General features: G+C 37.3%; 1 protein-coding gene across 2 annotated transcripts; it reads left to right on the top strand.

Annotated features, from left to right (window-relative positions):
• Window positions 1–556: 556 nt before the first annotated feature.
• On the top strand, window positions 557–11,285 carry LOC129258194 (E3 SUMO-protein ligase ZBED1-like). 2 transcript variants are annotated; one of them, XM_054896528.2, is made up of 5 exons: window positions 557–935; window positions 4,657–5,031; window positions 5,716–6,258; window positions 6,918–7,181; window positions 8,094–11,285. In XM_054896528.2, the coding sequence occupies exons 1-5, from the start codon at window positions 726–728 to the stop codon at window positions 8,610–8,612; spliced, it is 1,911 nt and encodes a 636-aa protein (XP_054752503.2). In that variant the 5' UTR covers window positions 557–725; the 3' UTR covers window positions 8,613–11,285. The 2 variants fall into 2 exon arrangements, with proteins under 2 accessions (XP_054752503.2, XP_063953110.1); XM_064097040.1 differs by lacking the exon at window positions 557–935 and adding an exon at window positions 997–1,095.
• Window positions 11,286–12,117: the final 832 nt, after the last annotated feature.

Below are 12,117 nucleotides of genomic sequence, written 5' to 3'. Positions count from 1 at the left end.
ATGCATATATATGCCTATATACAGGCCTATAAGAAGTCTACTTGGCTTGCTATTGTTTGGATTTCGTTCAGTGAAAAAGCCCATACTGAAATTCCCTAAATCCGGAAAAAGGGGTAGATCGACAGCCTTTATTGTTGACATGATGGGGGGGGGGGGGTATTTCCCCGGGTCAAGATATAGAATACTTAACACATCAACTTGTTATGACATATTTGCAATAATATTTTAAACCTATATACTTAAGACATTTGATTTAAATGATAAATTTGTGCAGAAATATTGCATTTGTTATACAAGCCTTTATTTAAAAAAAAAAACAGGCGGCCCCTTTTATATCCTTCAATTTGCAGACATCCCTAGACTTTGTGCCAGTCTGAAATTGAATAAGAAAGAACTTTGTGTTATCGTGTAAATTGAATAATTCCCATTTTTGTCTTGAGAAATATTTAATTTCCGAACATTTTTATTCAAATGAATTTATATATTAATAGACATATGTAAATACGAATTTTCGTTAAATTCCTTGGCCTCGATGAACTTTGATCCGGTTGCGCGCGCTGCATGTAATTGTATTTACGTCGTTTATATAGACTAGACTGCTCCTCTCGATCATACGTCATGCACGTACGTATATCTCCGATATCAGATCGTGAGCAAGCGGGAAGCCGACACATCGAAAATTTGATCGATATTTTTGACCGAACAAATTTCACTAAAGTTTTAAGATGGAAGAGACTAAAATCTCCACGATTATGCCGAAGACACCGGGGAAAAGAAACACCCCAACCAGGTCTCAGGTCTGGCAGTATATTACCTGCGATATAGATGCGAAAGTTGCTCGATGTAATATTTGCAACAAAACAATGAAGTACACAGGCGGCACTACAAACTTGCGTTATCATCTGACTGCGTCCCATCAAATGCAAGAATTCGAGGTACGTGCTTGATGTGTATTATATCGCGTGTAGTCGTCCTATCGCGACACGATCGACATGTGAATTCTAAATCGGTAATTCATATCGGTTACGATTAGATCAGACTTTGTAAATCAAGTCGAGTTTTGAAAATATTCTAGAGTGCTTTTCAGTGTGTTTGGTGAGTGAAAAGTCGTATTTTGAGATGCATGACGTATTCTGGGTGACGAATTTAAGATGTCCACCGCATGCAATTGTAATCGTGTGCGCAGCTAACGAGTAACGTTTAGCTGTCGCCGTGTCGGATCGAGTTAAGTCGAGTCTCGGCCTCAACAGATTTCTCGCCTTTTTCCTAGGCCTAGGGCTCACGCTCAGCTCGGGCCCCGCCGGTGCCGATGGCGTGGCGCCCGAGCGGACGGGAGCAAGCTGGGAGCAAATCCCTGCTGCTGTCCTCTCGTGTTATTTAACTTAGCCTAGGGCTAGGCCCTAAGCTAGTGGCTTTCACAATTTCATAAGCTAAGTGATAGTTTGCAATCACTTGGTCACAATAATATAGATGTACCGTATACCCAGTTGTTGTGTGTCCGGACAGGTTGTGTCAAATGTGTGTCCGGACGATCAATTTAACTTAGTCTTAGAACGTCATTTGGAAAAATTTACAAATACAAGTGAAGTTTCATCAATTTTTATTACAAAATGTTAGGAAATATTATAGAGAACTAAATATTAAGATGATTACAACTATCGAATTCATATTTTTAGTGCAATCCAAAGACAAAAAAGAAGGCCTCAAGAATATATAATTATAAACTGTCTGGACACCCGACTCCCCATCCTACCGTATGCATGGTATGATGGGGTGTCCAAACTTCGCGCACTTTTCAAAAATATTCATCAGGTTTAAATTTTTTCACAAAATATTCATAAATCATACAAAACCAATTCAAGAAATAGTAACCACATTGACGGCAAGATCGTAAACTATAAAATCATGGACGAAAATGTAAAGTAGGTCAAGGGAATTCGCCGGTATCGCGATCTCAAAATTCTATTCCGATCGGCGAATGCGCGCTGTGTTGGAAAACGTTCAGAAAAAGTGTGACCTAACTTCGCGTACCAAAGTTTTGGTGGACATTTAAACAAAAACTCAAGCTCAAAAAGTGAAATATTTATATCAGATTGATGGCAAAATGCTATAGAATTGGTTAGTACCACATTTAACTCACATTTTTGATGATTTCTGCTTGCAAAATGGTGATACTGATATCGTGATGCTTGTTGAGAATATCAGATTTCTTCAAAACGGGCGCTAACGGTGACAAATTTGCCGATCTTTTGCCAATATTTTCATGAATACTGAACTCATCCTAAAGAAACTTACACCAAAGGGTAATTTTAGGTCGCTTTTCACGTTGATGATGTCAGATTTTAAGGATATTGGCTAGTTTTTTAGATAATGACCGTCCGCGAAGTATGGACACGCGCGAAGTTTGGACTCACTGCCATACTTGGTAGTGGATCGTTACCGAACACTTTTCATGAATTCAATCATAATTCATATCAAACACATTATTAATATTATTCTCATGAAATTCACCAAACTTTCACCATAATTTAAGTACACAATTACCTACAAAATATAAATATGTAAATATTTTGCCAAAATTGTTTTTCTTTTTTATGATATTAGCTTCCAATGCAATCGGACCCCTCTTCACATGTGAAATATTTTGGTCACTTGAAAAAGGTATCGTATATTACCAAACGTGTGTTTTCTATGGGAAAATTTGAGAAAACAACAAAATCACTGATGAGCTATTTTGACCATTTTTTATTATTTCTAGAATATTAAGACTTTGAAAATGTATTTTTGACCATTTTTCATCATCTTTCTTTTCAAGTTCCCTTTGGATGATGTTGCAAAGTTTTGAGCGTATGAAATTATTTTCTGATGCGTACGATGCGCCCGTTCGATAATACAAGACCGGTCGGTAATACAATCACTCACTATGCTAGATTTACTAACTGACAACTGTTATGTTTATAGTCGATCAATGTTGCAATTGCACAGAATCACAAGTTACAACTTTAGAACGCGCCAACGCAACGGTGTATCTAACCCAGGCCAGGGAGCTCCAGGAGTCGACTGCAAAATGAGGGAGACACTAGGGTAGATTGGGGTCTCAATAGACAAGTCAATAGTAATCTTAAATTAATGAAATGTGGAAACAGAAATTATGCACTTACCAGTACCACGATTATATGGATGAAGGTCTATCGTGACACACAAATCCTGACATCGAGGCACAGACTGGAACCTAAAAAAAACAGAAAAGTTCTGTCGCGAAACCTCTCCTTTCAAAAATTCAAAACAAAATGGCCGATCGAGACCGAGACTATATTTTGTTTTTTGAGGTTCCAGTCTGTTCCTCGATGTCAGGATTTGTGTGTCACGATAGACCTTCATCTATATAATCGTGGTAAGTGCATAATTTCTGTTTCCACATTTTATTAAGATTAGATTACTATTGAGACACCAATCTACCGTGTCTCCCTCGTTTTGCATGGTCGACTCCTGGGCTCCGGCCCACTTCGCGAGCCAGAGCTTTTTGGGTAACGGTGTATCATGTTTCATGTACATAGACGGATCCAGGGGGCCCGGGCCCCCCTATTGGCCGCGCAAAAAAAGGAAAAGAGTCAAAGAGAGGACAAAAAAGAAGAGGTGGAAGACGAGTGAATAACATAACATCAAAATGGGGGGAAGATTTGGAAAATAAAAAGAATCTTTCATGTCACTATATAAAATGTTTCGCTCGCGCTCGCATTGCCTGTTAGGTGATTTACATAACTTGTTAAATATCAAGTTTGGAAGTCAATATACAAAACATATTTCACCTCGGAAATCGAACTTTCGTTATTTTGTGTGATTTACAAATTGATTTTTATAAAGTGCTCTGTAAAAATGTCAGTTTTATTGTCTGAATATTAATATTTTCTGCTCGCTCGCAAATTTTGATTTATCAGATACTTCTATTTTCTTGTATTCCATAAAGTTTTCAAAATACCCTTTTTCAGGTCTGATTGTCAAAAAGTATAAGTTAATATAAGCCAGCGCTGCACGCTCGCATATTGATTGGCGAGTTATAGTACACTGTATACCCCCCCCCCCCCCTGAAACAAGTTTAAACTAGAAAATTCCCTTATCAATTTTTTTATCATTTGTGCCACATGCTTATAAATATAATCACAAGTTCACAACTAGAAAACGATACCCATTTTTTTGCACTTGTTCAGAGGGGCATCTTTACAACAATATATTTAAACACCTGTCATGACATGTAAACATTTGGTGATGAAGTCCTTTGTAATCTTCTGTAACTCCACTCCTCAAATTAACCTGATATCCAAAATGTATAATTAGTAAATAGAATTTTCAGACTGATGGTGAGGTTTGAAACTTGACACATATTCAATTCTTTAAAAGAAATATGTTCTGTTCATTATTTTTGTCTTCAAGTCATAATCATGTACTGTTGAGTTGACTTACATAAGGATTAGAAAAAAATATATAATGGAACATTTATAGAATTTGACTGATGATTCTTACAGTTAAAGGGAAAATAAATAAAAGAGTTAGTTGAAAAATATGAGATCCGGACACATGTTTTATGGAGAAATTCAAGTTCATAATTGATGAAAGCTAAAATAGATTATTTTGTTTTTTACTGTCTTGGTCATGAAGGTTAGTGGGCCATCTGCAAGAGTTTACAAAGAAGGGGGAGAATGGAAGACAGGAAGAAGGGTTCGAACAATCAAGTCTGGTCCAACATTCCGTGTAGGTGGATCCCCATCAAGCAAGAGCTCTTCACGTGGGCACAATGTAGCAATGCCGTCCACCTCAGCATCCGGCACCATAGCGAAAATTACCTGTGGCCCAGAGAGATCCAAATTTATCCACTCGCATGTTGTGATGCTCCTGGCTCAGAGCCTTCTACCAGTGAGCATGGTTGAAGACGAAGGGTTCATCCGGTTTATCCAAGAGATGGAACCTGGTTATCCCATGCTTGGCAAAAAGGTAGCTCAGTCAATGTTGATGGGAAAATATGAAGAGGCACAGGTAAGTCATGCATTGTCTTGGAAAAAAATGATTTAATGAGGCATTCTTTTGTTAATGGTTTTGTCTTAATTTAATGGATCCTATCCAAGGATATCATGTTCAAACCTTGTCTTTTATCTCAGAAAAGGCCCCCATGATAGAGTCTAATGGAAGACTGTTCAATTGGACTTGGTGATTTTTAGTGGGGATGGCAGCCTTCATATATTTCACTCGCCTGATCATATTTTGTCTTCTTGATGACACTATAATATAATGTATTGCCCAAGAAGAAATGCGGGTATTGCCTTCAACTGTATTTGGGTTGTTAATTCATCAAATCACCTCGAAGCAGAAAAAATAAAAATATTTTCTTTTGTGGACAAATCTCTATAGCTAAACACACATTTAACCTTTACCAAACAGACAGCAACATTTTGTGGGTTATAAATATCTCGTTATCAGAGCTTTTTAAAAACAGATACTAAAGTGTGCAATACCATTCATCCTCATCTTATTTGTTAGCAGTTCAAAAGAGAGTGAGATTGTAATAAATTTGCAAATAAAACAATGTTTATCTGTCCATGGTTGAACATTGCATGTATGTCATTTCCATTTTATTGTACTGTGGACAATACAAAGATCTATGTTCAAAGATGTCAGATTTTTTAGAAAGGCTCATATGAATATTTTTACTCCTCTTACCAGGAGAAGCTGAAGATCTGCCTCAACAAGGATGCCAAAAACTTTGGTCTCGTGTACGAGATATGGACTGGTCATGACAAGAACAATTACCTTACTGTCACTATCCACTACCTGACACATCAGTGGAATCGGGAGTCTTGGGTGCTGGGAACAGACAGGGTATCCACCAAGCCCTCCACCACAGAGATAAACATGTGCATCCGTAACTTGATCAGTCAATACCAACTCTCCCTGGAGAGCATAACCGCTGTGGTCAATCGGCAAGGGATACTCAAGGTTACACAAATCAACAAGGTTGGGGAAGCTCTGCTCTGTGACAGCATGAGCTGTGCAACGGAGAAGCTGGAGCATTGTGTCTCGATGGCATTGCTGTTGCCTAGTGTGAAGGTAGTAGTGGAGGGTGCAGCCAAGATGATCAACTATTTCTTGCATAATGAGGATCCCAATGAGAAGCTGAATAAGGCAAAAGCAGAGAGCAAACTGAACATAGAGCTACAAGACTACAACAAGTCATCATGGTTGGGCATTGCAGATATGCTACAGAAGGTGAGAATTTTCTCATGTTGGATCTGTCAATCGTTTAAACTTGTGATACCAATTTAACTCTCTGAAACACACACTAATAGCGCGTAATCAACCGAAAATACTTTCTATCAGTATCATAGGATCTTCAGGAATTCCAAGAATGTATTATTTTTAAAAGTGGTAATTTTTAAAAGGGGAGGTGAGACACATAGAATAAACTTTCTTTTAAATAGATACTTTCTTTGATACTCTGGTAACTTTGTCTAATTCAAATATGTCTGGACCACAGAGATTATTTTGTTTTTTACTCATAAATGAATACATTTTTCATGTTGTGTGGTTTGAATGGCAGATTGACTTGGGAGATTTTTAAATTATGGAGGGTTTAACTACATTTATTCACAGCCCAGTATTCCCCCATGGTTTGCACAAGTGATGGATGATTTATAGCCAGAGATATCCTCCGTACACAAGGTTGATGAAATCCTGAATGATTGTCATTTGTAGAGTCCCATGATTTCAATGTTTTGAAGATTTTTGAAGATTGAACCAAGTTGGTTGGACCCAACCATTCAGATCTTAAGAACATTTGATTAGGCTTACTGGTACAAATTACAGGACCATCGATTCTCATCGTAGTCTGACATAATTATTTATTCATATTTTTCTTCTCATTCTAGGTCCTTGCTTTACAAGACGAGATTGAATCTGTGAAAGCCCAGGATGAGAAGAACCAGCTGATGTACCTCCATGATTGGGAGGGTGTCGCTCAGTTGGTCCATTCGCTCCAAATCTTGAAGGCAGCCTTGACAGTCTTGGGTGATCAGAAGAGTGGTTCCGTTGCCTGTGTCTTGCCCGTGGTTCACAGCATGCTGCAGCATTGCGAGGGTCGAGAAGATGATGGCTCCATGCTTTCTGAATTTCTCACAGTAATTGCCAAGGAGGTATATTCAAATCATTGTTCAAATGACCATCTTCAGTAATAAAACAAAGCAAAATTCTTTTTTTTTATTTAATCATTGTGAAAAGCAATATGTTATTTGCCTGTTAATGAGAAGCTATTAAGGGAAATGTCTCATGATTGTGCAAAAATTTTGAAGTTGATTTCCATGGGGGAAAATGAACCAATGATGTGATATTTGATATTGTAATGATTAAATAAAGAAATTTCATAATTTATGGACTCCACCAAGGCACCCCCCCCCCCCCATTCCTTTGTTGACTTTACTGTGGAAGCAGAGATTTTTTGCGTTGGTTTTATTTTCCTTGGCTCTATGCATCAAATATGAATAATTTGTCCCTTATTTGATTTTACTACTCATGAAAACAACACAGGGATTGTGAAAATTAGAACTCATGAGTAAAATCCAAAAAAATCCGAAATCCATAATTTATTTTTCGAAATAGACATGAAATGAAATACTCTGAAAATTTGCTTTGCCCAATTGATCGTGGGCCCGGCAGCCGCTGTGCAGCGCCAGATCGACGAGGCTCTATCCCTTTAATCGTTGAACGCCAATCAGGGTAGCAGCAACTGCCATCTTTTAACGTCTTTTGGCTGACGCAGCCGGGGTTTGAACCCCCGACCTCCCGGTTGTGAGACGAACGCTCTACCAACTGAGCCAACACACCGGTGAATGTTGACTTAGTCAAAAGAAAAAAATCAGTACACCAATATATTTGCTTTATTAAGTGTATGAGTTATTTTCACAGATTCACACAGGATCGAAACAATGTAAGGTCTCCTGCTGAAACAAAGCTTTAAATATGGATCTAAAAATTCATTGCTAATGTACATGTACATGTAGGGAGGATGTGACTATGATATGTCTTTTAATTATTGCACTTCATTACAGGTTCGGGAGAAATGGGATTTAAATGCCATCATGCCTTCTTCAGTCACAATGCTTTCGGCACTCCTAGACCCACGTTTTAAGCAACTCAAGTTCATTGCAGATGATGATAAATTGGATGTCATCGATGCACTCAAGCAGCTGGTAGTGGCAAATCATGCCACTGCAAATCATGACTCTGAGGACTCTGCTACCAACAGTGTCTCGCCGTTCTTGTGTCTGTTCGGTGAAGACGAGTTCAACAGCAAGCCAGAGACTACCGATGCAGAGGTCACAACTTACCTGTCCTATCCACCCCTTTCAAGAGACATGTGCCCATTGGACTGGTGGAGAATGAACCAGGGTAAATTTCCTGAGCTGTCGAAGATTGCACGATGTTATCTTGCCGTACCTGCTGTTGTCCAGTCCTGGAGTGACATCATAACAGGATCATCCAAGATGGATATGAAAAGGGCCCTTCTGGATGTGGACACTGCTGGGCCACTCATCTTCTTGAACAAGAATTGGTCCATCCTTTCATAGGCCAACTGCTTAGGACATGGAAATGGCCCCTTCTTTATAAACAGACACTGCTGGATCACGTATCTACTTGAACAAGAAATGGTTCATTTCACCAAATAATGAAAACATACAGACACTGCTGGGCCACTCATCACTCTGAAACAACAACCAGTCCATCTTTTCATAGGTCAAGTAATTATAGGAAAGCTGAGTAAACCCATGGCAATCATACTGACTTTTTTTAAATAATCTATTGAGTCAATCATTGCAGTTAAGTGTAATTAATGCATAAAATTTTAATCAGCACAATCCATGTTTTCAGACCATGGATTTAATTAAATCCACCTACATGTAGCTGTGAAAATTAGGAAGCAGAACATACTGAAGAAAGAATCAGTTTAACATTGTGTTATTTATAACCAAAAGACGATACGAGTGTGTAGTTCTGAGAACGTTGCAAGCAATGTCAATTCTGATTTCTGCTGCAACAAGCCCCATCCCTCTCTCCCCTCTCCCCCCCCCCCCCTCCCCAATAAGTGAGATGATCAAAATAGCCTTGTACAGTGAAGTCAGTACAATGCATATCATGTAAATATGTTAAGTACATGTTCATACATTTATTATCTTGTCCTCATTCAAAGGAAATGTATGTATATATATGTTTAATTGCTGTACGTTAAAGAAATGTGCCTTTTATTTACACTCATTCAATTTCACCTATTTGTCAAAACTTTTACTTTTTAACTTTGCTATTGTGTAAGTGTGCAAACCATCCCCATACGAATATTGAATGCAGTTAAACTGATTGCTGTCATCATGGTCCATGCTGTCATTTACCTCTTTTTATTGGCTTATGGAAAACCCATTTTCTTTTTAATAACTTTCTTATATAATTTTAAACGACAAAGTGTTAGGGATTTTTACCCATTAGCAATCTTCGGCTTTGATCGTTGTGTTAAGTACTCTACAGATTTTGTTGATATGAACAGAAAGGACAAGTTCACCCCAACAAAGGTTGATTTGAATAAAGAGAGAAAAATCCAACAAGCATAACAAGTCTTAGTCTAGAAGTTACGACTCTCGTCTTTCAATCAGAGGGACGTGGGTTCAAATCCCAGTCACGGCATGTTTTCCTTCAGCAAGAAATTTTGATTTTCCCCACATTGTGCAGCACTCGACCCAGGTGAGGTGAATGGGTACCCGGAAGGATTCATTTCTTGAATGCTTTTAGCGCCTATACGGTGGCTCAGCTACAGCCGGGGTAATATATGATACCAAGAATCAAGCACAGTAGAGTATATCTGCAATTAGACTAGCTGCGCTACATAAATGGAACATATTATTATTATTATTATAACGCTAAAATTCCATCAGAATCAGATGTAAAATAAGAAAGTTATGATATTCTGAAGTTTTGTTTAATCTCACAAAACAGTTATATGCACATCCTGTTCATTATGCAAATAAGGTGGATGATGACATCATCCACTCACTATTTCTTTGTTTTGTTCTTCCCTGAACGTGTAGGATTACCATTGTTATAAAATTGTTATGTTCAGTCAAGTTGGTCCTTATTGTCACATCAGTAAAAATTGAAATATTGTTTTATTTGTATAATTCAAGCAATAAGAAACAAATATAGTGAGTGAGGGACATCATCGACTCTCTCATTTGCATATCACCGAGTTGTGCATATACATGTAACTGTTTTGTGAAAAATAAGCGAAACTTTTAAAATGTCATAACTTTATCATTTGTTTGTTTTTCTCTATTAATTCAAATCAACATTTTTGTGGGGTTGACTTGACCTAGAACTATCAGTTCATACTTTATCCTCTATGGAGGCTGTATGGATATATCCACCTACAAGGGCATGGAATAGAATACTAACTTTACAATGCACTAATTTACTATAATTCAGGGTTTTATATTTCCGCATGATAACAAGTTTGTGCAAGTATAGTGCAGATCCAATTTAAAAGGAATTTAAGTTGTTTCTAGGGATGGTAGTAAAATGTAACAAAATGTTATAGAAATCCCCAGAAAAAGATGTTTATTCCTGTCTGTATTTTTACTCTTAAAATCTTTGTGAAACAACCCTCTCCCCTTTACCTGCACATGTATGTTATCAATATACATGTAAGGCTCATTCAGATATCCTCTGGCAAACTCAGCAACATATGAAGTGCTCAGAAATGGCAAGTAAAATCACGCTGCTTGATCAAATTTATATTTATAAGTTTTCAACAAAGACAGTGTAATATTATTTGTATCCACTAGGCTTCCATGTAGCATCACAGTTTTACAATTTATCATGTGCACTTCAGCTCTTTAAAAGATTGTTAAAAAATGACATAATGATTTCAGTGATATCATGGGTTACGTTTCTGATATTTGTCAACGCTGCTTTGGACAACTTATTTAGTCAACAGTCTTTGCAGCAAGAATGTAAAAGAATCGTCTGCAACATTTTTTGTTGTTGATTCATTCTTCTTTGACTTTGCACGCAAAATGTTCCTTAACTTTGTTTTGCCAGATATGAATGAGCATTAGTTGCATGAGATATTTTAACAGTTCATATTGTTTTTATTATTTTATTGCATCAGAATTATGATAATTGGTGCTACATGTACATGTATGAAACTTTGAATGTGAATACATGTGAAATGTATTAAAAAGATACTTTTACTCAAACACTTTCTCATGCTTATTCGTTTTTAATGATTATTTTTTTTCTTCTCAAGAAAGGTTGCTGTTTGTATACTTTTAATTTTACATTTATATTAACCCTATCCGGGGGGGGGGGGGCTTTGACGATTCGCGCAATATTTTTTTACTGTGCCGCTCGCTGACTTTTTACTTTCAAGTCTTACGCAACTTTTGAGACCAGTTTTGCGACACACGGGTACGCGGTTTCGAAATTCTGCAACATTATGTACGTGCATGTCAGACCAAAAATTGTTCAAAAACGTGATTTCGTGTACAAAGTCAATGCAAATTGTTATTTCAACCAAAAATCATAAATGTATGATTTTTTTAGTTTTACTGGTCTAAATTTAAATTTTATGCAATAAAAAAGGAGTATGTTTTGAAAGAACTATTACATATTGATTGTTCGAAAGCGGTCGGAGTAGATGGCATTCACCCTAAGTTTCTTAAGCTGGCAGCAGAGAGTATAGCTGGCCCTTTAACCCATTTATTTAATGCAACTTTACAAACTAGTGTTATTCCAGAAGATTTTAAAACAGCAAGAATTACTCCTGTACATAAGGGAGGATCATTTGATATTGACAATTATAGACCAATTTCTGTGCTTCCAGTCCTGTCCAAAATACTAGAGAGAGCAATACATGATCAATTGTATAAGTACTTAAATGTAAATGATCTACTTGCAAATTGTCAGTCTGGCTTCAGACCGTCTTATTCTACTGCCACTTGTCTAACTGAGATTACAGACTTTTTGTATGATAAAATGGACCGAAAACATGTTACTGGTGGTATTTTCTTGGACTTACGCAAAGCTTTT

Source organism: Lytechinus pictus, chromosome 1, assembly GCF_037042905.1.
Source record: "Lytechinus pictus isolate F3 Inbred chromosome 1, Lp3.0, whole genome shotgun sequence".
Lineage (NCBI taxonomy): Eukaryota > Metazoa > Echinodermata > Echinoidea > Temnopleuroida > Toxopneustidae > Lytechinus > Lytechinus pictus.
Note: the sequence above shows the minus strand (reverse complement) of the source record. Positions and strands in the feature narration are given on the sequence as shown.

Bases quoted from the DNA above. Each gene is read 5' to 3' on its own strand.
- LOC129258194 (XM_054896528.2), top strand. From the start codon at position 726: ATGGAAGAGACTAAAATCTCCACGATTATGCCGAAGACACCGGGGAAA. The intron at 936-4,656 runs GTACGTGCTTGA...TTGGTCATGAAG, and splicing joins ATCAAATGCAAGAATTCGAG to GTTAGTGGGCCATCTGCAAG. The intron at 5,032-5,715 runs GTAAGTCATGCA...TCCTCTTACCAG, and splicing joins GAAAATATGAAGAGGCACAG to GAGAAGCTGAAGATCTGCCT.